This window comes from Neopsephotus bourkii, unplaced genomic scaffold (assembly GCF_033783945.1).
Source record: "Neopsephotus bourkii isolate Nb327-2 ecotype Australia unplaced genomic scaffold, CSIRO-AGI_Nbou_v1 NB_318, whole genome shotgun sequence".
Lineage (NCBI taxonomy): Eukaryota > Metazoa > Chordata > Aves > Psittaciformes > Psittacidae > Neopsephotus > Neopsephotus bourkii.
In genome coordinates this window covers 1,443,401-1,468,510 of record NW_026900826.1, presented here as the reverse complement: position 1 = coordinate 1,468,510, position 25,110 = coordinate 1,443,401, and the positions used below count along the sequence as shown (strand labels likewise).

General features: G+C 42.7%; 3 protein-coding genes and 1 long non-coding RNA gene across 7 annotated transcripts in view; 3 read left to right on the top strand and 1 right to left on the bottom strand.

Moving 5' to 3' along the window:
• Positions 1-69: 69 nt before the first annotated feature.
• On the bottom strand, positions 70-3,060 carry LOC133209023 (nicotinamide riboside kinase 2-like). Its single transcript, XM_061347333.1, has 8 exons — positions 2,747-3,060; positions 2,468-2,558; positions 1,987-2,032; positions 1,666-1,852; positions 1,370-1,441; positions 672-778; positions 365-456; positions 70-262 (listed from the first exon to the last, which is right to left on the bottom strand). The coding sequence occupies exons 1-8, from the start codon at positions 2,770-2,772 to the stop codon at positions 257-259; spliced, it is 627 nt and encodes a 208-aa protein (XP_061203317.1). The 5' UTR covers positions 2,773-3,060; the 3' UTR covers positions 70-256.
• Positions 3,061-4,561: 1,501 nt separating this feature from the next.
• On the top strand, positions 4,562-7,690 carry LOC133209022 (uncharacterized). Its single transcript, XR_009724564.1, has 3 exons — positions 4,562-4,812; positions 4,879-6,166; positions 7,638-7,690. It is a non-coding gene; the product is annotated as an uncharacterized LOC133209022 (long non-coding RNA).
• Positions 7,691-7,709: 19 nt separating this feature from the next.
• LOC133209021 (CDC42 small effector protein 2-B-like) lies at positions 7,710-10,855 on the top strand. The gene is made up of 3 exons (XM_061347332.1): positions 7,710-7,834; positions 8,218-8,319; positions 8,851-10,855. The coding sequence occupies exons 1-3, from the start codon at positions 7,781-7,783 to the stop codon at positions 8,923-8,925; spliced, it is 231 nt and encodes a 76-aa protein (XP_061203316.1). The 5' UTR covers positions 7,710-7,780; the 3' UTR covers positions 8,926-10,855.
• Positions 10,856-19,524: 8,669 nt separating this feature from the next.
• The window catches only part of SPPL2A (signal peptide peptidase like 2A), a 28,190-nt gene continuing 22,604 nt past the window's right edge, over positions 19,525-25,110 (top strand). For all 4 annotated transcript variants that reach the window (XM_061347330.1, XM_061347331.1, XM_061347328.1 and 1 more), the window contains exons 1-3: positions 19,525-19,707; positions 23,442-23,561; positions 24,745-24,927. In XM_061347330.1, the coding sequence (XP_061203314.1) occupies positions 19,654-19,707; positions 23,442-23,561; positions 24,745-24,927 (357 nt within the window). In that variant the 5' untranslated portion in view covers positions 19,525-19,653. The remainder of the gene's footprint in view (positions 19,708-23,441; positions 23,562-24,744; positions 24,928-25,110) is intronic.

Genomic DNA, 25,110 nt, shown 5'->3' with positions numbered 1-25,110 from the left:
GTCACAAGCTAGTAACATGACTGGGAGAAAACCGAGTTCATTTGAGGCCCCATGAGACTGAAGCACAAATTAAGATGAGAGACAAGGGGGAAGTGCTTTTTAATTATGACCATGTATAACTCGGTTTCAAGGGAAGATTGAACAAAGTCGAATTTAAGAGTCGAGAGTCTTCACAGAAGCTGGAACTTTAGTGGCAGGCAGGTAGGCAGCGCGGAGCAAACAGGAGTCATCTTCACTCACAAGAATCAGAAGCAGCTTATTTCTAAACAGAAAGATACATGTGAACGTGTTACAGCTTTATGCTTTTTGACACAGACTTTAAAAGGATTGACTCTGAGTTGCAATTACAAGCATAAACATGTACCTGCATATTAAGTAATTCTTCAATCTTATTCTGGATCTGTCCATACACCTCATTAAACAGCTCCTCCTTGGATTTTGTTCCATTCAAATGCACTTAAAGTAAGAAAGTAAAAGAAGAGAGCTATAATTGAAACTTTCTGTAAGACCAACAGATCTGAAACAGCATGCATTTGACAGGTATCACAGAAATATCCTCCATCCACCTGCTTCAACTCTTCTTGTACATCTAACCAGCACATATATCCCAGTTTGAAAAGAAGTCTCCTATAGCAATCTTTCCAAAGTGCTTTTGTCATTAAAAGACTTACCCACATCAACTCCAAGATCTTCCATTATCTTCCTGTGCTTTACATACATAGGCCAAACGTGGCCATCAAACAATCCAGGTGGATCTGGTACAGTGTAATTCCTTGAACTATAAATTAAGACATTGTTACTCGAGCGTAGTAACTGCAGTTCAGGGAGATGACAGATAGTTGATTCAGTCTCTCTACACACTAGCTTGAGCCTATTGCCTCCCGTGTAGTTCCTGAGCTTATCAAAAGTTAAGTATTTAGCATAAGCCACAAAGATACCCACAAAAGTTGGAATTTGATGTGTGGGTCCAAAATGTTCCAAATGCAAAAAGGATTCTTAAGACAGACTAATCTTAACATTGATCAATAATCCTCTCTTAAAGTAGAACTTTGGGTAAACACCTGTCTGCTCAGTCCTCTGAAATATATGTTCAAGTTTAATGTTTCATTTGCATTAAGAGCAGTGTATGTGTGCCACAATACATCCTTGGGAGAGAAGGATGAGAGAAGGTTAGAGAACCCCAGGATAGTTTGAAATGTACGCAACAGCTCGGTAGGAAGCTTTTGGGTTGTTTGGGGAAGGAAGCTACAATCTAACACAGCAGCTACATTACTGTTTATCCTTTCTCATTTAAAAGCTTCAGAGAAACAGTCTTGAGGAGAGTAAAATGTTGTTGGGCTAGCAGGGGAACCTAGAAACAACAACTCACCTTCTTCTTCTTTTACACTCTTCATACGGAATGGAAAGGAAGTACCGGTGGTGGAACACATCAATCAGCGGCCTGAAAGACACACGTCTGGTTACAGCTAAGCTGTTTGATTAGTAGCAGGAAAAAGTAAAACTACATCAATTTCCTGCACCTAGAGCTATCTTCAGACTTGTGATACCCACACTCAGGAGTAATCAATACCAGCTGCTAAGTCTTGGTTTAGAAAAGGTCTTTTTTTTCTCTTGGAGGTTTGCCTATCACATAAAAGCAAAATACATGAAGGCACATCTGATTACCTGTAGGTGTAAAGTAGGAAGCCTTCAACAATAAGAATGTGGATTGTTTCATCTTCTCCCTGCTTATCTTCTAAGATCGGGGCATCCAAAGTGTTGTTGATACCATGAGAACGTTCAAACTTGACTGGGTTTTTTATCCAAGCATTTATGGTACTCATCATAGCTTCCATGTCTAATGCACTAATCACTAAGACAAAACAGACAACTATCACTAAGCAGTAATTAATATCATCTAGCAATAAGAGGGTACAAAAACAGTGCACATAAAGCATCAAAAAACCACAAACTTTTAAATTTCATAATGCTGTAGCAAAACCTTACCATCATACTGTTTAAACCCATCTTCAACTTCTATTTCATCTTGGGGCTGAAACAATAAGAAAAGAAACTCTTTGGTCAGAACAGCTACTGGAAAGCTTGTTACTCATTTCACAGTAAGATTCAATATCTGACCCTTGAAGCCACACGGAGAAATCTTAACCCTCCACCAGGTTTCTTTGCATGCAGATAAAAAGCAGTAGTAACGAGTCTAAGATAAAGTCGCCTGCTCCTCTATCTTCCCACCAACACAAGCACGCCGCATAGCAAGGAAAACGTGAAGTCACCGGACGCAGTACAGCACAGGCTTATCCCGCAGCCCAGCTGAACACGGCAGCGGGGGCCGGACAGCCGAGGGGAGGAGAGGGGAGCGGAGGGGAGCGGGGCAGGGCAGCGCGGCAGGCGGGCAGGGCGCCAGGATCCGAGGGCGGAAGCACGCGGGGGTCACCCCTCGGCTTCCCGCGGGCGGGCTGGCGCGGCTCACCTTGAAGAAGTCGTCCTGGTGCACCACGCTGCAGTTGGGCAGGGCCTGCATCAGCCGCCGCGTCAGGGTGGTCTTCCCGCCGTTCGTGACCCTGCGGCGACAGCGACCGCGCGTGGGAAGCGCGCCGGGCACGTGCGCGGGGCCGTTCCCCCTCACCCGCCGCGCTCGCGCCACTGCGGCACGAGGAGCACCGAAGGGGCGGGGGGAGGGAGGAGGGGGGGGGGGAAGGAGAGGGCCCAGCGCCACAGCAGAATCCCCCGCCCGCCCCGCGGCTCCTACCCGCCGATGCCGATGATGATGTTCATGGCGCGTCCGGCAGCCGCCCGGCCCGACTCCTGCAGCCCGGTCCTGAGGGGCGGGGTGGTGAGGGAGAGGGACTGGGGACCCGGTGTCTCCGGTACCGGCCGCCTACGTGCCTGAGCCGGGACCCGGGGAGAAAGGGGCTGAAAAAGGAGAGGAAGGTAGAGAGGGGAAAGGCCAAACGTCAACTGCCGGGCAAGGCCATGGTCGGAGGAGGAGGGAGCAGCAGCAGAGCTAGTCCGCGCCGCGCCGGAGCGCTCCGCAAAGGGAGGCGGGCTCCCGCTGCGTGCGGGTTCCCCTCGCGCTCTTGCGCGCCCATTGGGCGGCTGACACCGCCCTGCAGCCAATGGAAATAACAGAACGCTGACTCCTTATGGTTATTGGGCAGCGCGCCCTCACTCACACCCGACAAGGTTCCGGCGCGGCGGTTCGGCGGCGCTCATTGGCAGCCGCTTTGGGGGGGGTGTCAGCTGCACCAATGGCAGGAGCGTCGCGCCCTGAGGGGCGGCTCTGGCGGCTGCAGCGCGCTGTGGGTGCGTCGCGCTGGGGCGCGCGCGCTCTCCTCAGGCTGCGCCGCCAACTGTCCGGGGGCCGTTACAGCGGCTGCGGCACCGCTCGCGGTAGCGGGCGGACCCTGCGGGCAGCTCCGCCAGGGTGGGTGTTGGCCGTACCGAGCTCCTACCGCTCCTCTCCGCAGGCGGCTCTTGGCAGCCGCTGCAGCACGGGCCGAGTTTTAGACCCATCGCCTCGCCCGCAAAACGGCGCCGTAGTGCTGCGGCTGCCCGGAGCGCCACGGCAGAGAGGGGAAAGGCCCCGGGGTCGGGCCGTGCCGTGCGGTGCGGTGTGGCTGGGAGGGGGGAGGGCACGAGGGGATGGCGTGCGCTGCACCGGCTGCTCTGGGGCAGGGTGACCCCTGCAGCTCTGCGGAACAAAGCGCGGCGGATGCGCTGCATCCCGCGGCCAAGGTCATGGGCGGGCCTTGGGCCGTGAAATGCGGTAGTTGTAACAGGCGTGAGGGAACCGGCCTGAGGAGCTCAGTGCGGGGGGTCTGTCTCCTGCAACCCCCCGGTCTCAAGGGCAGTTGTAGAGCACACGCGTTTCCTTGGAGGGTGTGTTTGTCCCTCAGCTGCCCGTGCAAACCGTGGGACCGGCAGTTGCTGCGCTTGAGGGACGGCACCTCTTGTGAAAGCTTTTTCCCTTGTATGAAGAAGGAAATGTCATGGTCACAGCCTGTTTTTATTGTTACTTGAGTTTATTCTTAGTAACATTAAACTCCATAATTTACAAACTGGTAGCTCAGTTTGTTGACCCCACGGTGTTTACAGCAGCAGTGGGTGGTGTGTTGCCAACCATGCGGCTTCTCGGCTGTTGGTGATTTTTACCAGTTTTCTCCTGCTTAGGCTCCAGTTCATTTCTCTCGCAGTTATTTTTAATTTCCAAATGACACATCATTTGGGCTCTTGGCTTTTTTTTTTTTTTTTTTTTTTGGTGGGAATGGGCAGTTAGTGAAAAATGCAGTTTTTCTTTCATTTTGTGACTAATCTCATTTCCACTTCGCAACAGAGGAGCTGCCTTGGTGGAGTTGTGTGTTTTGTTTGCATGGGGTTTTTTTTATGTGTGTGTCTACTTGGCTTTTGAAAGAAGTTTCAAATCTCTTCAGAGAGTACCAACACTCCTAGACTAATGGAGGTCTCCCCAGGGTAAAACCCTATTCTCAGCTTTCCATGAAGCTTCACAAAGGCAGAAAGCCGATATCTAATCATACTAGATAGTAGTGCAGGTTTAAGGAATGCCTCTCACACTAAATCCAAATTCTGGTAAAATCAGGATGCTCTTTCCAAGCAGTTAAATTCACTCTACCACAGGATTTCTGCTGTTTGGCTCTAAGGTTCTTCCAAAATCTTGGTCACTTACTGTTTTTTACTCCTCACCTTTCACCAAGCAAAATGCATTCTTCAAGCTTGATGCTCAAAACTGATTTTTGATCTAAAAATACAAATTCCCCTGTTTTTACCACACCTTGCCATTGAGATAAATACACAACTGTTCCAGGATTTTAACATGAGATAAATATCAAATAAGCAAAGTAGAGATAATGAACAAACTAGAAGCACAGTGGTTTTTGGAAAGGCAATGAGGCTGAAAAATGCTGTTCGCATCAATTCAGCACTGACAGAGCTGGAATGAAAATGACAACAACCAGACTCAGAAATCCCTGTGATTAAACAGCTCCTCTGGGGAAGGGTGATGGCAGCCTGTGCCTGCCGATGTGATGATTGACATACGCTAACACACTCACTGACAGCCCGGAGTCCAGGATTTGTCATGATCAGACCTTGAGTCTAAAGGCCAGTTGTGAAGAACAGGTAAGTTTAGTGATGTTATTTATCAAGATTACCATGCACCTCTCATGGTCTATGGAAAGGGAGAATTCTGTTTTGATTCAGGCAAACATTTTTCACTCCTACAGAACTGGTATTTTATGGCTAAAATACAGTAAAATTTTGAATACTTTTTAATACACAGCTATGGTAGAACAAATGGAATGTTAGGCTCAGTAAAGTGTATCTGAACATAAAGCTCTCAGGCGCTTTAAGGCTGCAGACCCCAGAATGGCTGTGTATCCTGCCCATCTCATTCCACATCTGTGTCTGTGTGTGCTAGCCATTTCCCTGGCCCTTTGTCTCTCTCTCCTCAATGATACTGCTGCTATGGTGAAAAATAGAGGGAAAGAACAACAGGATATTGTCCAGTTCAACTCTGTGTGCCAACAGTGACCAAATGTTGTTTTCTCCTCGATTTGCAGATTCTGGTTGCCTTTTATTAGTCCTGAGGAAGCCCAAACACATTCAGATGTTTTTAAAACTCTTCCAATTTGTGTGGAAACCTTGAGCCTTGGAGGAGGAAGGTGGTGTCCTGTGCCCCTGCGCAGACATTCCCGTCCTGGAGTATGACACTGACTCATGCAGAGGAAAAGAACAGTTCTGTTGTAAAACACAACAGGAAGACATCCAGCGGTGTTGTGTGCCAGGAGGACACCTGCAGCGCTGCCGCAGGGGTGGAATCGAGCCACAGGCTGCATGGATAGTGCTGGGAAAACTGCACGGCTGCACAGATCTGACGCCAAACCAGGGTGCTATTTTTGGTTTCCGTTCTGCTTTTCTGACACCTATAGGTAAGCGTGAAGTGCACAGCAGGCTTCTGCAGCATCTTGCAGAGAGAAGGATCTGGGATCACAGTGAGGCATTCTTGCTTAGCACTCAGGATAATTATAACCCGGGGATATGAACTGTAGATGCGCTGGAGTTGCCAAGACTCTCCGGAGGTGGCTGCGTGCCAGTGCCTGAATGAGGAGGTACCACCCTGCCAGGACTCCTGGGAGCAGCAGGTAACACCCAGGTACACTCGGAGCCCCACGGAGGTGGATGGCCCGATGCTGGGGGTATGGTGGGAGGACAGCAGGCGTTGAACAGGGGTTTTTTGGGTGGGGATGTTTCTGTATCTCATTTGATGCTCGGCTCAGTCAGTCTGCTTTCAAAACAGGTTATTTGTGTATAGTGACATACTTCATGATTTTTAAGAAAATCTTAGCTTTGATACTGTTTCCTTAGCATGAAATAAACCCCCAAAATCTGCAAGTAATGTGAAGAGTGGGTGAAAGCTTTGGCTTCTCTATGTCCTCATGGTTCTGTGAGCCACTGTCCCTTCTTTCTGCACCCAAACAAGGCATCAATGGTAATAGAGGCCATTGTGAGAGGATGAAGTGAGGTGAAAAATCATAATTGAGCCAGATGAGTTATATTAAGACCATCGAGGATAAATATAGAGTAACTTATGACACATTCTGCAATAATATATCACATAGGCCATCTAAAGCTAAGAGCAAACATAACAAATGCTTTGAAAGATAAATTGCAGAACCTTAAATGATATGCTTGAACTGGGAGAAGTGATGAAGAGTAAGAAAACCACTAAGGTGAAAGAAATAGATCTGCTGATTACATAATTGTGGGCCTATATAAGAAATGTCTGTGATGGGGTAAGTTTACATTGTTTGCTTGTGGAGGCTTCAGTGGGGCGTCAGGAAGATTGAATTGATGAAGCTGTAACTTCTTTTATCAAAACACCCCACACCTTCTTTATAAATTAACACATTATAATATTGTTTGAACGATGCGGGGCATGAAGAAGTTGTTATGATAGGCTACTCTATAGCCCTATGTTTGATTTGAAGGGAGACAGTAGTAGTCTTTAACCACTATAAAGATTTTTATGATGGCTTCAGGGCACTTAAAGTCAGCTTCCTGGTTGTGTTGCCAGTTCAGGAGTGCTGTGTCAATAGTTTTATATGTTCTGGGAAGCTCTAGGCTCTGATGAACGGTTTCTGTTGCTGGTGTACAAAGCTTTTTTTTTTTTTCTCCCTCTTATGGGCATTTTGGAGTTGTAAAATATCCTTTATTTTGAGCTTTTGTGTATCTACGAAGAGTAACTGTATTAGATGTAAGAACAAAACTTTCTTTTGCACTGGTTTGTAAATGTTAAGCATTCGATCTGTTGTGCTTCAAAGCTCTGCTTAAAACCTGACCATAAATTGTTATACAAGACCTAACTTAATTCGAGCATTAGTTTTGCTACTCTTCTGTAAAGAAATCAGACCTCATACTCCTGTCTGCCTGGGAGTGTATGTGTGGAGTTCTTAGCCCTGACTTCTGACATGAACATGCTGATTTAAATTTATGCTACTCTTCTGTCCAGGTATGTTTAAGATTTTTAGAGCTTTGTTTTAGTCTTCTGAAACGTGTATTGCTCAATAACTGTAACAAGACTCTGATATATTTTAGTATAAATTTAACTAATACTTTCTTTGCAGGTATACTCATCAGATGCTTTGGGTGATTTTTACCAGTGAATCTGCACAAGGAACTTAGGAGCTGCGTCTTGGTCCTTTCTACTGCTTTAACTCCTAGAGAGATAATTGTGCTTAACAAGACCTTACTATCTGCTGAAAATACAATGACTGAATTCCTGGTTTGTTTTAACTGGTGCAATGGTGAACAGCCCCAGCCGGTAGGTAGATGCACATCCATTATCAGATTTGAAGTTATCTTTCAGTTATGTGGAAAACACTTTGATTGTCATGTTGTTTTAATTAGTTTGAGCTAAATAACATAAAAGAATAAACCAGACCGTGTTTGGCCATGGGAGTGTTTGCAGTTCTTAGGCCCTGACTTTCCAACATTAAAGAGAGTTTTTTGCTAAAATTCATTTAGCGGTAATAGAGAGCATTTAACCCTGTTTTATGGCAGGAAGGCTGAAACTTCAGCCCAGTTACCATGAGGAGTCATTAGGGGTCAGTATTGGCTGTCTTTTTTTAATCTCAGCTGCTTGTATCTGTCTGAAAGCTGCTCACGTTTGCAGAAGAGACACCTAAGGTACCTTCTTTCTTATAGAAGAGGCGCCGGAGACTGGACCGGAATATGATAGGAGAACCAATGAACTTTGTACACACTGCGCATGTTGGGGCAGGAGAGATGAGTAGTGACTATACATCAGTAAGTGTACACCTCTTGGATAAGCAGAGATCTCCCCTCAGTAGCCTGTAGAGCAGGTAGCTAATAAACCTCTAGATTATTGTGAGCGAGAAATTGACTTTTACTTTTCTTTTTTTTTCCTTAATAGAATAGCATCAGAACAGAACTGCCCTTTAGTTTGTAAACATAAGATACTGTGGAAAATACATACAGCAAGAAGTGCTCATTTCCCCAGTCTTTACGTATCAGAATCTTTTGGATAAGGATGCTCTGGATGCACTTGATAGTCGGTCCAAATAACACATCACCTTGGAGTCAAAGCTCTGCCAGAGTGATGTGAGAATAAGTGGATTTGGGATAACGGGACCCACCTTATGCACTGACTTAAACCAGTACTTAACAGTCCAGTGTTTAGCTGTTATTTTTCCTACCACCACTGGAACCACCACTGTAATCATACGGCTCATCTGCCTCTTCAAATCAATGCTTTTATTAGTTGCTCTGGCAACCATACTTTATAAGTTGTGTATTCTAATAAAGTTTTTTTTCTAGGCTGTATCAATTCAGGACCACATGAAGTCTAAAGGTGGCTACACAAATGGCACTGCTGCAACTGTTGAGATATAGGAAACCCTGAGAAGGCCACAATCTGCTCTGTCTTATGAGGACCCCCTGGACTGTGCTTTCAGATTCTCTAAAACCTCTTCACCATGGAGTAGGCAGAGTTCTCAAGTTTTAAATAGGCCAGTGCAAGCTTTGGTGTTCTTTGCGCCGTAGCTACTGAAGGAGTTACTGTAAGTTATCCTTAAAATGGTCTGTCTTGGTAGTGTTGTAGTCGCAACTGTAACTTGTCACTGTGCATGACTTCCTAGCTGTGTCCCAAAAAACTTGCAAGTTATAAGATGGGATTGGAAGTCAGTATGAATTGCCTGGGGATTTAGTCTGTGTCTTTTTCTCTCCTCAAGGAATGCCAAAGTTAGTTTAATTGGAAAGTACCACGTGCCTGCACTTCTTACATGGGCTAAACTGAATTGCTAAGTGGGATCCTGTAGCCTGTACTATAACTTTAGCGTGGTTTTTAGGTGGCTAACGACCTACTGCATAAATTTACTGAGCTGTACTTTGGTATTTTTTTAATGTTTTTTGATAGGGAGCAAACTCTAACATGTGCAGTTAGCCGAGTCTCCAAAACCTGGTGAAACTCCTGCTTTGCTGTGATAACACTTACGTAGCTAAAAACTGAGGTTTTGCAAACATGCCCACTCTCAGCTGAGGCTTAGAAACCCAGACATTTCTCTCAACTACTGGGCTGTCTCCCTTCCATACATGCACTAGTATGACTGACAGGGCTAATTAATAATAAATTGCCTGTTAATTTCAAGTGGTGCTACAACATGCTCACAACTGTTAGTTTTGCATGACTTCTATTGAATTTTAAACTAAATATATCTAAGATCACTCTCTGTTATCTATCTGTAATGGTAACTACTCAGGACTTTAAGGGATATCTCACTTTTTTTGTGGCTCCTTGATTTTGAGATTCTTATTTTTCAGATGAACTATTTTTTTTCTTGCATATAGTTAAAAAAAAGTATGGATTAAGTGATTCAGTCTTGTGAAGGACAAATTGCAGGAGAGCATTAAACGGAAACAGTGTCTTGCAGAGTTCCAGCACTTCGTAAATATTTAAATAAATAGCCATCAATATTTAGCTGTTCCCAACCTACAGTTTATTACCTGGCTCTTGTTCACCTTTCTATTAAGTGATGTGACCAAAAGCTGAAGAAGAGCTGGGTTTTTCTTTTACCCAATCACTGACAACTGTTCTCCAGCTCAAAATTGAGTGATTGCCAGGGCAGAAACTTACGACATCTGCTTGCTGTCATGGGATTAACTGAATACAAGTGTTTAAATTGCTGCCGTATCAGTTAATGCTGGAAGTCAGCAGAACTCTCTCCTTGCTCTAGGCACAAGATTAGTTATGAACTTTTTTCCATCTAAAACCCCATATAGCTGGCAAATCTTTTAACTTGCATGATTCTGTCTGTGTCTTCTGACACTTCCTAGATCTAGACTGCTGCCTTAGCTGAATTAGTAGGCTGCCTTTTCTGATTATACCAGGGAACCTAAAATAATGAAAGGTAGCTCTGTGTTTCTGTATGCATTCAAAAAACGCCAAAACCCTTCTCAGAGGGCCAAAGAGGGAGAGAGAATGTTGCTTTCTGTAAAAGTCAACAGTTAATCATAACATTCTGCAACAACATAAGAGGAATCTAACATCCATGTTTTCCTAGATCCTTACTCTTGAATTGGAATGCATGCCAAATTTTAATGTATTTTTAAATTAGCATGAGTTAGCTCTTTTAAGGTCTTTCATACTTCTGTCTTCTAACTTCAGATTTATTCCAAGAGCCTAGCTAAGATACAGAGTTTAAAACAGCTAAATCCTGTATACTGTTGAGGAAGCATAAAGTGGCCAAGTTGTTCGTAAAGAGTAGAGTCAAATTCAGCAGCTATTAAACTGAGTTGATGCATTCACTGGTCCATGCCTACCCAGCTGGCACAAAAATGGATGGGTTTTCTTAACACTCTAAGAAACCCCACTGAACAGGAATTAGTATTTCCTAAAGACCCTTTCAGTACGTTTATGATCAGTGGTGTCTGCATAACCAGAAAGAAAGGCATTGGTTATTGTATCAGTTCTTCTCTCTTAAAATAAATCAACAGAATTTTGTTATTAAATCCTTATTCACAAAAAAATCCTAGTTCCTGTTATATAAACCAAGTAACACTATCTGATGTAAAACTCACCTGTTTTCATCAGATTCTATAGTATTATATAGGACCATATTAAAGTGTCACATCATTAAGAGGAAAGGTTTTGCTACTGCACTAACAGTGGCATTACTTTTAAAATCTAACCAAATGTAAAAATATGTCTTAGGACTTGGGGGGTTCCTTTGTTGTGTATTTAGAAACCTTCTCTAGCCGTGACTTGTTACATAATTCAGTATAAACCCATCTTGGTTATAACAACTATGTTGAACTATGCACTCACACTCTTTTCATATTGTAGAAAGTCTTGGTGTTCTCTCTGCACTGCAAACCTGTTGGTTAGTGATGGATCAGCATGGCTTGAGCTTTTATTGCACGAAATAAAATTTCTCCACCAGGGAGCACAATTTTAAATCAAGTCTTTTCTGTCTGCTTTATGCAAGGTTACTCCACTGTGGGATGCATGTGTGAGTTTGGTGGATTTTGAGCTTGACTGGAATAAAATACAGTAAATAAGACCAAAGGATTGAACTTTTTAATCTATGTTTTAGGCTGTGAAGACCTTGTATCAAGACAGTGTCAATGATGCATGGCTGCTCTGGCTTGATGGCATTTTATTGTTCCTTTTGGAAGGAAAATCACTTGCAAGCAGAGCAAGAACAAGTCTTTTATATGCACAGTCTCAGCAATGCATCTGTTTTCTTCATTTAAAGAAAAGAAAAAAAAATCGGGGTTGGGGAGAGTAACTGGTTTTTGGTGTTATTTTAAATATTACCTGTCTTATCCTTGATGTCCCAGCCAGGCTTTACTGACTATCCCATAATGCTGCATAAACGTGCAGACAATATACGGAAAAGGTATTTGGCTCTTTCACAACCTAATACGTTTCTCTACCTCCTGCAGAGCAGCTCTGTAACAATTACATGGGGTCATGCTCTGTTGCAAGTTAGCTTGCAGCCCAAGCATGTAGTACTATTCCTTTGTATGGTCTTGCCATACTGGACTGTCAGGTGCTTCTGTAGTTTCCACTCTGTATAGACAAAAAAAAAAAAATGTGTAAGAGATTAATAAATCCCCTTTATCTTACAGTGCTAGCACGAATAAGCACAATTTTGACAGTGATAAATTCCATGGAGGTATGTTTATGAAATTCATTATATGTTCTAAATATAGTAATATTGAAAACAAAAAATTAAATGTCAGGGAAAGATGATTACGTGGCTGCTTTTCATTGTGCTTGGATTTATTTTGCTATCAGCATTGTGACATGGCCATAAAAACCCGACAGTGGAAGGTAAGAATGATCTTGTCTGCATTTTATAATCGCTGTGGAGATAGACAAGGTGAACTACAGGAGGAAAACAGTGGCTGTGTTACAAAGATACCCTTGGGTGAATGGGTTCTTGTAAGGCTTCCAGATACTTTGTGGTTCTGCAAACTTGGTCAGTCAAGAATCTCAGGCAGTCGTTTTAATTATACTGTACTATGAAATCATCCAGGTAAAGTTTGGCAGCCAGGGAATATGAGCTAGAAGCTAGCTCTTCCTTCCTACCATTTGTATGTTTTCTCAAGAGAACAAACTCTTCACTGGGACTGACTAAAAAGAGTATTTGCAGTACTCTGGTTTACTAGGTTATGCTTCTAGTTTATGGCTCCTGAAGGCAGACTTTGAATTCTAAAATCTGTAAGGTGGGTACATCACACACTAAGGGTTAATGTCAAAGGTGTGGAGTCCTGAAAAACAAAGGCTTTCTGGTCTGTAAGACTGCAGATTGGCTTCAGTGCAGAAAACAAAGATGAACCATAAATAAAATGTTTGTTTTGGTTTTTTTTTTAAACAAGGTTGCTTGGAATATATATTTTTTATTATTTTTCTTAAGTGGAAACTTGCATTTTTAACTCCTTGCTATTGTAGTACCACTCTTACTATGTACCTTTCTGTCTTAATACAGGGGTTGGATCAACAGTATTTAGACCCAAAGTAGTATTCAGTGCTTGAAATTCAGACTTTTAGATGTTCACCTCTACAGCTGAAGTCCCTGTGTGCCTAAAGAGATGCTCTAAGTGGTTGGTCTTTGGGCTTCTGCAGACACTCTGCCCTTTCTTCATCCACAGTAATTTCAGTGGCACACAAGGCCCTAGTTTCTTACATCAGTAGTTTTCCTGCTGATACCCATGTGTTTACAGTGTATACGTAACCCGTTTCCTAGTCCTGTACAGAAAAGGTCCTCTAGGAACTGGCCTGTTGCTTCCTCAATGGAACCTTAAACTGTGGAGTTAAACTTAACCACCATATGCAGCTCTGAGCAAGTTTTGTACTTTGTTATGTGAAAGCAAAGTCTCTGTTATTGTTTAATTCTTCATACTCCAGGAAAGGTGGTCTGAGAGGCTTCATGGATCTGCAGAACTACAGTTGGGAAACTACAGAAAGATCTACAAGTGAGGCAGGTTTAGAAGCTGTGGAGAGGCAATCTGGTATATGCTTAGGAAGAACTAGCAGAGAGCAGAACATGTGCGTGTTGGCGTCTGTTATCTGCAATGCCCAGGAGAGCTTTGTTCATATCAATTAGAAAATACTCATAATATGTGTGTAATTAGTATATTGAGGAAACTGGGCACTTAAACGCATGACTAAGCTGGGACTTTGAGACAAGAGATTGCCAATATAACTTTAATGAATGGTAGTATCCTTGTCCTGTAATGGCTTACAGAACTGTTTCCACTAAATCTGGAGCCACCCAGAAAGCTGGCTTGGGTTGCAGTGGCTGCAGACTGAAGCCGCATCTACATTTGGAAGATGAGATGGCTGCTTTATTTCTATGGAACACAAAACAAATAAAACTTGGAGTTAATACAAAATAGCAGTAGTAAAAGGATATTAGCATTCAGCCTGTTATGCTGCCCAAACTTCAGGGAAGTTAACTAGATCCATCTGACATTCAGCTTCCAGGTGTTGGAGCTGAAAGGCCATGAAGACATCCGTGCACCTGAGAAGGTTTGAGTGACACTCTCCTGGACTCTCTGCAGGCTGAGATGCCAAGAGGTCACCATGGCTACACATTGCCATTAAGACCTTTTCTCCCAATGCTATGTAGAGAAAGGAAATACAAAAGAAAATAGTGAAAGCACTCTGAGTGGGCAGGGACATTACTAGTATGTGTTCTTGTGTCAAAATAGCTCACAACCTGAGGTTCTTGATGCTGAAATAGGACTGCTGCTTTCACCTGGGAACTTACAGATGAGCAAACTCACGTTAAAATAAAATCTGTCCTTTCAGGGAGATTGGGGTGTACAATAACATGGTTTGCTTTGGCCTCTGCACCGCCCAAACCTAGCCCTCACTGGCTCATCAAGCATTTCAGTATGGCTACTGAACTCCTTGTGATTGTCACTTGTTCCATACATCCTGTTTCTGCACATCCTATTAGTATGGCCAAAATCCCAAAATGTTACCCAAAAGCATAGTTCCAGTGGGAGGAAGTTCTCTTAACATAGTTTTAATCCTGTTTAGGCTGTCCCGTTAGTAACAGATGGACAAGAACAACAACTTTGAGGTGTGTGTTGAGACCTGTACAGTAAATTACTCATGAAACCAAGGCCACAAAGGTGTACTGAAACTACTTTACTCAGTGAGTGGTTTTGGTTGTGGGGTTTTTTTTCCCCCCTTTTTGGTTATTAAAACAATGTAAATGGGAAGAATATTCTCTTTGTAACAAATTTTAAGTTTCCTTGGATATTTGCATATACATCCAAACTGAACAAAATCAAAGTCGTTATTACTAAGGGCCTACCCTAATTCAGGAGTGAAAAAAAGAGAGTTGAATTATGTCTTTTACTGGTTTAATATATATGTTTTAATATATATGTATATATTTGGACCTTCATCTTAAGTAACGTGGAAGGAAATAATCCATTCTTTTAAACTGAAATTAGTATGATTGTGCTGGCTTACTGGAAGTGTTTTACAAAAACTTGACTTAAAATCTACATTTAAACTACCAAGAGAGAATTTGGTGTTTTTTTAAGGCTGACATTGGCCTCTAAAGTGGATGACTAATTAATTTTAGATCCTTCATCAAAGAGCTAGAAAAAGTGTTTGGTTACAGGATTAATTTTTTATATATATATATATAAAATAGTGTATTTACATGCATCTGATCTTGCTGGTGCTTAAGACAAACACGTACACTGTACACAACTTACTTGAGCTGAGCCTAAAGGTGAATGAAGACTATACTGATAACCAGTAATTAATCTAATTAATCTCTTCACAGTGAGCTGCCCAAAATGAAGGATTCATAGATTAGGCAAAACAATGGCACTCATTCTAGACAGAAATCTGTTTTTAAAATATCAATCTAATATATGTAAGTTTGAAAGTCCAGTTTCAACATGAGCTGAAGCTGCACGTTAATGGTGAAAGTAACATCCTTTTAAATGCAATTATCCACATTTACCCTGGCAGTCTCTACCACGGGGAAATATTAAAACCTGACTCAATACCTTTGAGGGTGTGATACAAGCTTGAAAACATAATTGAGAAGTAAGGCTTACAGTCCTTCATTAATGCATGCTAATATGACTTTGCTGCTTAATGCCATACGAGGAAGGCTTTCACTAGTTTCTTTCAATTACTTTAAACATCACCTTTGAAAATGTGTTTGACTTGGTTATTCTCTCTGCTGCATAATGTCCAGTGAAGTAGGGTATCTCATGCATAGATTGGTATTTACTGGTTTTCATGTAAGGCTGTTAGTACATGGGGAAAAGTTGCTAGACATGTGCTTATATTAATAAATAATTCTTAAATACCAGTCTTTCTATGTTTTGGATTATTTTCTGGCCAGGAAAGACAGGTTCCATGAGGCTGTTGCACATGTCCTCATCTTTGCCATATGTCTCACAGAGACAGCAGGTTCCAGTAACAGTGTTCCCTGTGTCACTTCAATTAAGAGGTTTCACAGCATTATTTTGCCGTCTTGTTCCAAGCTTCAGCCAAAAAGCTGTGAAATGTGAAGCTCTGAAAGATATGGTTTACGGGATGGGATAAAATTTTCTTTGGTTAAACCACTTCCTTTGCCATCTGCTTTTTTCTTCAACTTATCCACCACCTCCTAAATTTCTTAGAAATAGATTTACATTTAACATTTGGGACAATGCTTTTTCTTAGAAATTAATTAAACATAGTAAGAATTGTTTCATCCTTTTGAAATCTGTGTATTGGTTAATGAACCCCAGATCTCCTCTTTACTGATTTCTGTATGACATTACTGTTCATGACCAGAGTAATCGTCCCTTTTACAATCTTAGTCCTTTAAAAATTATGCAGTATGTTTTCTCTTAAATACTAGTGCTGATAGCCACCCTTCCAAATCTGACTTCCTAACAAGGCAATTATTTTCTGTTATGGTATTTTATGCAAAATTAACAGAACTAGACAGTAATTCATAGTTAAGCTAATGGAAGCGCAAATTTAATTGCATAAGGAGATACAGGGAAAGGAACAGAAAAAGACAGATGGCCTGGGATGAGTTTATTCAAAAGCTAAGCGGCTGATAAATATGATTAGCACTTACTGCAGTGAGAGTCAGGAGAATGGCCTTGGAATGGAAGGCCTTTTGATGTCTTTCCTTCTGTGTCAAATTATTTGTGTTTAGGAGTGTGTTTATGTGGCGATAAACAGGAAGGGGGAAGGAAAGGATAATTTAATTAACCCTTTGAAAAGGATGTTTAGTATTATTCAAGCAGTTTATTTTCTGTGCTAATGGCTATTTAGCTTCAGTTTCCACTCACTAACTAATGTGCTCATTAAACACCTCTGTTTCTTTCTGCTTTAGGAATGCCCGAGTTGAGTTACAGACTTTATTACACTGATTATGGGTAGAAGCTATATTGCTCATTCCAAATTGAAAGTCTTTGGGCTTTGAGACATTCTTCAGGCTCGGAAGGTCTCAAATGAAGGTGCTGAAATTTGAGACTAAATCATCTGATTTTAGTTTTGGTTACACAGTAAAGCTAATGGTAAAAATTAGGGACTACTTAAGTTGGCAATAAAGGTGACCTAAGAAAATTTTACTGATTTCCTGAATATGAGTTGCCCATGTTCTAAACTAACACTAGGGCTCTTCCAATGCAGGTATTTCTAGTGAGCACAGTCCCGCTGGACTGTGGGGAATGTGTTTAATGTGAGAGATGTTTACACAATACCTTTAAACATTCAAAATTCCTTTAAATGAAAGGAAATTGTACCCAGTATTTCATAGAATCATAGAAACACAGAATAGTTAGGGTTGGAAAGGACCTTAAGATCATCAAGTTCTAACCCCCCTGCCATGGGCAGGGACACCTCTCTCTAAACCATATCACCCAAGGCCTCATCCAACCTGGCCTTGAACACTGCCAAAGATGGAGCACTCACAACCTTCCTGGGCAACCCATTCCAGTGCCTCACCACCCTAACAGGAAAGAATTTCCTCCTTATATCCAATCTAAACTTCCCCTGTTTAAGTTTTAACCCATTACCCCTTGTCTTATCACTACAGTCCCTAATGAAGAGTCCCTCCCCAGCATCCCTATAGGTCCCCTTCAGATACTGGAAGGCTGCTATGAGGTCTCCACGCAGCCTTTTCTTCTCCAGGCTTAACAGCCCCAACTTTCTCAGCCTTGAGAAATACCTCTCCTTGGTTTTTTGTTTTTTTTTTTTAATTTTTTTTTTTCTTTCAGTTGCAGACATAATAAACTTGCTGTGCTTTGCTGGGAAACACCACAAGCAGAAGGATTAGTATTTGGTAGGGCAGGACATGGCACTGTGGAATCTAATCCTGTGAGCAGCTCTTGCACTTGCAATTCAGGTTAAATACTTCTTCCATGCCCAAAATACATTGTCATGTACATACCCTCATCTCTTTACGCATCACAGAATTAATAGATTCATTGATGTAATCTGTATTAATCTGTCATCTAGATCTTTTTAGATTCAGAAGAGATAGCAGTTGGCATAAAGTGTCATGGTTACTCTAATAACTGCACCAAAATAGAAACACTCAGATGGACAATGTACTAGCCATTTTTTAAAACACCAGTTCTGCATGGAGTATGAATTACTAGCTGTGTCATGCTGTGCCACTACCTTTCACTATTTAAGTACATAGAATTGTTGGGCATACTTTGGCAACCTAGCAAATCTATAAGATGCATAATGCTGTTCTGTTGTGGACACAAAGATTGTCACTGGGGGAAAAACAACTTGCCTGTTATCAAAATATTGATCACAACACTACTTATTTACAGGTATGTAAATGCTACTCAGATTTTTACAGCAACAGCTTACTGAAAATCTGTCATGGTGCAGTGGGGAATGTTGCCTGTACAAGTTTTACATGGCTTTGTCCTCTAATTCACAAAGAGGGAAAACCATGCATGCAGGAACCTCCTTCCTCAGTAGGAAAAACTACTAACCACTTAGTTTGTGAGCAACTCCAGCAAGCGAGTTACCCACTGAAGGCTTTGATTTACTAAATTTACTTTGATACACTAACGCTGGACTGCAGCTCAGCTCCCACCCTCTTCCATCTCCCTTTTCCCTCGCACCTCCGCCATCTTGTTTGTGGGTACATCACCTCCTTTCTGCAACAACGTTTCTTCACCTCTGCCACTTCCGCTGCACGCTGTTGTTGAGGCAGGCCCAGGCCCTTCTGGAAGGAGCCGGAGGGACAGCATAACCAACGTTTGGGAACCTCCAGTGAAAGATGTTGCACAACTTCCTCAGCTCTGGTAAATCAAGGAGCTCTTTCAGTGCGTCTCCTTCCTGTAAATCATTGCTGACTCTTACATACGGTGCATCACAGCCCTTTCAATGTTCTCAAAGCCTGGAAGACATCTCTGAAATGCTCTTTTTTCAAAATACACAAAGCAATGCCCTCAGCCTTTTGTTTTAAGTCATGTTTTGCTGTTTCTTGTACTTTTTGCTCAGTAGAAGACATACCACTGCCATATCTCCCCTGGCTTTGCGTCTGTGCCTGATCACCCAGAAACACTCAGGTTTGTCTCAGGAGACGTGAGGAAAAACCCACTGTTTCCTATTATGTGTAATGGCTGTGAAAGGTTCCAGGCAGCATAAACCTGAAAACCCATACATCTTGGTGGAAAACCTGACAAGCTGACAAAAAAACCTCAGCGAAAGCACAAGGCAAAAGGAGACTCAGCGGCTGGGCGGGCGGGGCGGTCAGGACAAGGTCCCTACTGTCGGCAGAACTGCTCGTAACACCTTCCTCTCCTCACCCTGAATCGCTGCAACAGAAGAAGGTCGGACAGCTCTTCCCCCGGGCCGTCTCCCCGGGAGCGCCGCCCTGCGGCGGAGGTCAGGAGACCCCGCGCGGAGGCGAAGGGGGAGCCGCTCCGCCGACTGCAGCAGCAGCAACAGCAGGAGCAGCAGCATCGGCCGGCCCCCTGGTCGCGGCGGCCGGAAGAGGAAGTGGCTCCTCTGCGGGAGCCGGCGGCGGTGAAAGGCTCCGTGGCGGGCGCGGGGAGCCTGAGCCCAGCCGAGGCCCTTCCCCGAGCGGGTGGAGGCGGCTGAGGAAGATGAGGGCCGTCGGGCTGCTGTGGGCCATGCTCTGCGGCCTGCTGCTCCCGCCGGTAAGCGGCTGCGCTGCCCGCGCCGGGGCAGGGGCCCGGCTGCCGGCCCGGGCGATGCGGGGCGGCGGGGGGCCCGCGGGGAGCGGTGGAGCCGGAGCCGGCCGGGCCGCCCGTCTGTCACCTTCCTCCGCCGGCCTAGGGTTTCCCTCTCTCCGCCTTACTCCTCTGTAAACGCTCACTAGAGGACCCCCATGGCCGCAGGCATGGTCGGCGTCGCGCTTGTCTCCCCTGACTGGACTGGTGTGCGCTCCCGCCTCAGAGCGGTCGGAACCGTGTCCCTGGGTCGTTCCGGGACTCCCGACCCTGACAAGGGCAAGGCCTCTGTTCTCCCTCAGGTCCCCTAGGCCCCTGCCTTATTCTCTCAGCCCGGGAGTGCAAGCGGGGCTCAGCCTCGGTCGATTGGTGGGTTTGGGTAATGATTCATAGGGGTGCTTGCGTAGATACACGCTGATCTTTATGGAGGTATTCAAATTAGGGTGCTGGGGAAGGAGGAGCTTGTGGTGTGTGTATGTGTCTTGGCTTTTGGCCTGTTCATCTTAAGTGCCATCTTGGTTCCTTTATGGGTTATCTTTGCATCTTCTCCCAGCACACAGGTATATATTGCCATGGAAATCTGGGCCATTCTGCATCACAGAGTAGTGAAATGGGGAAGCCAGAAACCTCTGTAAGCTGCTTAAGCAGTATGAAAGGCATATCTCTATTAAATGCTGCTCCATCAGGTTGTTTTGTTGGTAGGATTTTTGTTCACTTACTTTTAACATAATTTTTACCTTGTTTTTGTAAGGCAGGATGGAGAGTACATTCCTGTGTAGGAAGTCACTCTTGGATATGTTCAGCAGTAGGTGCACAGCACAGTTTGTTGGTACCTTGAGAATCCCTCTGGATGAAGTAGTGTACATCTGTACAGTGACCGTCTCTGAGTCTTACATAGCTGTCATTAGTTGTGTTGGGGTTTTCTGAAGAGCAGCTTAGGTCTTTAACCTAATGCTTCACTGCTGCTGACAAGGGAAGGAGCTTCTCCTGTCCTCCTGGAAGACTGCAGGCCCCCTGAACTGCCTCCTCCTTTGCCCTAGAAATGCAGGTGTAGTGGTGGTGATGAGCATGAGACCAGGTCATTGAGCCTCAAGAACAGTATCCTGAGATGGACACTATGGGGAGTTATCGCTCAGGACAGTAGTAGGTGTGTAGGGAATGACCACTGCTGTTCTCTTGATCATGGATGATGGTTCCCCTGAGTGGCAATGCCCAGAAGGGAGGGAAGGAGGGACAGTGTGTGTGTGTTAAAGGGCTGCTGGCAGAGCTACGGAGTGATGCTTGTTCTGTTCATTGCTAGTTTTCTTCCTACCTTTTTATGTTTCTGTGAGGTTTATATTGTTACTTGCTACATACAAAATATTTTGTCCTTGTTCTGTACCTTTGATTTTCTTGTATGTCTTACCTAGATGCTAACTGTGATGGATATTGTAAATATAAGCTTGATTTGGTCTCGTGTCCACTGGTTCATAAAACTTCCAGTATTCTACATGGTGGAGTTATATATATATATATATATATATATATATAAATTTATATCCCTATGGTAACAGGGATGTGTTGGGAAAAATAAGGATGAAGAGAGAGTACGAGATGTCTTCTTCTCTATCAAATTTAAGGAAATATACAAGAAAAATGTGATGATGGTAAAGTAAGGAAATGTGATGAGGGAACCACCTGTCACAAATAGGAAGAAATCTGTTTGGGCATCATCTGAACCTGAAGTGAGAGATAATGATGCTCCGTTAGGGAAGGACAGCCTCTACTCCACAAGGGAATGTTTTTATGCTGGAGCAAGTCAGCCTATGGAAACAGGTTAACCTCTTTGAGGAGCAGTTTTGTGGACACTCTTGGTCTTCTACTTAAAAACGAAGACTGAAAATGTGCTCAGTAAGAAATGTTTACTTTGCATGTATGCTGAGAGGAGGGTTTGTTTTGTACTGTTCAGTGGCACAGCTGACTGCAAAGCTGTGTACCCAAACTAGTAGCTCTTGTCTGTTGTGAAAGAAGGATACAGAAGCAATTAGAAAATAATAGAAGTTCAGCTGGATACAACAGCTTTTTAGTGGGGATGTTCCAAGTGGGTGTAGCATGTAGCATTTCTCTTCAGTTTTAGCTTCTAAATGCTGTCTTTAAAGCCTAGCAGCAAACCATGAGTGTAAACGTCACACTCTGGTCCTCCATCCCCCACCTCATGAGGAAGAATTGTGTTCCCTGATTCATCCCAGAGCAGGGAAGTGTGCCAAACAAAACATGCATGTCAAATAAGTGAGTAGTCGCTCCTCCTAGGTAGACTTACGCTTGTGTAGCATTAACGCTTGATTTCCTGGAAAATCCAGAAAACCCTTATTCTACTTTGTGAAGCAGAAAGAGCTGTTAATGGATGGAAGCATCTTGGGTTTGCAGCTGCTGGAGTCTTTGTTGCTTTTAATTTACCATTAGTTTGCACTTCTTGGGTGAAAGCACTTAAGAGGGAAGCTTGATAATTTTTGTGCTGATCATAAATCCTGGAGCAACTTACTGGAATTGACAGCTGAAAGAGCTGTTACACGTTAAACAGTTAATGTGCTCAGGCCCTTTGACACAGTTCTCCCAGCAGATGTTCATGCACTGTGGCCAATATAATGGATTCCTCTGAAGAAGGTTTTTTGCTATTCAAGCCAGGCAGACGTAAACCTCTAAAACAATACCATTACATGTTTTTCTTTCGTTTCTGGTTCTCACTTTCTGCAGAATACTGATACACTAGCTGGAGGAGAAATGCCTCTATAGCACTGTTAATGATTAGCATTGTATATCTGACAAATATTTGGGCTTTCCCTCCTTGCCCCTGCTTACTTCAAGCTTTATATCTCAGTGCTCTTTCAGGCAACTTGGAATTTACAAAATCATTTTTAATTAAATATATTGGTACTTCCTGATATGGAGGTCAGTTTCTGTCTCATGAAGAACTGTCAAAATGAAATCATCTCCCAGTTTTCTTAAGGTGACACTGCTTTGAGATACAAATGATGCTTATTTGTTTTTACTACTTAGACGTTTAATCCTTAGTTTGTTAATTTATCCAGTGAGATACCTGACCTTTATTAGCATATTAATACTTGGATACAAGTCTATATCCCTAAAATTATCAGAAATTTTATAATTAATTTGTATTAGTAACAAAAATTATAGTAATGTGAGAGACTCAGAATAATCTTAATAGACACCAGTATTTCCCTAACTACACAAATTCTTCCTAAATTACAGTAGTTGATATCTTTGTGTTTACAGTTGTTTGCTAAAAAATAGTCTAGGAATTGCTAAACAATATCTTTATTGGTAGGGGAATTCTAGAGTCTCCAAGGAGGGAAGAACTTCAGTCCGCTTTTACTGTTTTAATTGCTTTCTGTGTAAAGCTTTGCACTTAGCAAGTAAAGGATACAGAATCTGAAATAATTTGCTTGGGTTTCTTGATGGTATTCTACTTGGTGACATAAGCTATGCATATAAAAAATACAGTGTATTTGAAATGAGGATAAGCAGCATTATACGGTGAATAGATTCTTACTAGTTTTCTATCCTACACCTCTCATGGAATCACTCATTGTGTAAACTTATTAACAGTATAAATTCCTTTTCTCCTAACAGCTTTTTAGAAGAATGCCTGTACACTGATACTCTGAAGTTTGTTTAATGCAAAACACTCTGGTTTATTGCAGGTAACTGCAGATGAGGGGATCCTGCATGCTTCTGGAAGCGGTGTACCTCCAATAACAAAGGATTACTGCGTAATTTACAATTCCAGTTGGGTATCTCTTCCAAACAGCCTGGACAACGCTGTAAGTAGTTTATAATCATACTCCCTGAGAAAATGAAAACACAATGAATTTGGGTCAGCTATAACTGGTCTTCAGAATTCTGAGTTATTTACCTTTTTGAGTTACGTATTCGTGTCCCTATCCTACCCCTAAATTTATAGGGAAATTTTCTATACTTTGAAAAGTCAGCTTCTGAAGTTTACAGAATTGATATTCTCTCTGTGCTTAGAGCAGGTTTTAAATATGTTTACATATTCATCTGATGCTGTTGGTTTGTTTTCAGGCATTATCAGTATGTCTGAGTTTTAGATTTGGGAGTAAAACTTGCGTTTATTTGTTTACAAAAAATAAACTTGTGAAACAGATTTCTTACATTGATTCATCAGTTTGATGTTTTGTTTAATTGTCTTGAAACCATATGGTGGAATGGGAGATTATCTGGAACGTATTATCAGGCCATATTTTCTGAGCATGTTTCTTTGAGCCAAACTAGGGTGTGAGGCAAAAACAAATGTTCTTCAGGCATTCTTCATATAACCAGGAAATATTTTGTGCTTGGAAGTGAATAAGGTGATCTTCTCTGCCTTCTTTCCTGTCATTCATTAGCAGGTTCACTCAATGTAAAACAGAGTAAAAATAACTCTTCTGCTGCCCCAAACATCTTTGCTGTGCTACTTTGGCTGCTGGGAAGTCTTGCCTAACTTAAGAAAACTGACAATAATTTTAAAATAATTGCCACTATGAAACTGAACTTTGAAATAAAAATAGAAATCCTTTTTAGTTATAATAAATAATATGTTACTAGGGTCCCCAGCTGTTTTTGAATAAGTATTACACTTCAGAACTCTGGTTATGTTGTATATGTTAGTGTTCATTTGGCTTGTGAGGCCTGGAAGTAACGGAGTGTACACTGGATTCCCTAAAACTACAAGCAGGGGTAAGAAACCAGTTTCTTATGTTTAAATTGCAGCAACAACTGCTGTGAAATTGTGTTTAGAAACATCCAGGTATTTCAGCTATATGCTGCTCTGAATGTCCCTCAGTATTGCAGGCTGCAGAAACTGTTGCTCTGATTTTATATTCTTGAATTAATGATTTCATTCTGCTGTCTCCTTCAGGCAGGCCTCAAATTAAGGAGCATAGTAACGTAAGTCTTCTACATACCCTGTTTTCATCATGTTCCTTTTCTCCCTTTTCTCTGCAGACTTTCAGGGCTCTAGAAAACCTGACTTCTACAGTACTCTGCAGTTCATCTGAAGTTCCTTCTGGCATAATGAAGGACAAAGCAGTTGTAGTGATGAGAGGAAACTGCACTTTTTTGGAGAAAGCAAGAATTGCACAAAATTTAGGTGCTAAAATGCTGTTGATTGCCAGTAAACCTAGGCTGGTAAGTTGCAACATACAGTTTTCTTCTCTAGTGAAATAGTGTCTTATCTAGTTGGTCCAGGGCAGGGCTAGTTGATAGAAACCCCAAAAGCAGAGGACCCTGGCAATGTATGAGATTCCAGCATGAGTGGTTAACCTTCCTCACAGAGTGCTGTGGTCATGCGGCTGTTGTTCCTGAAACTGA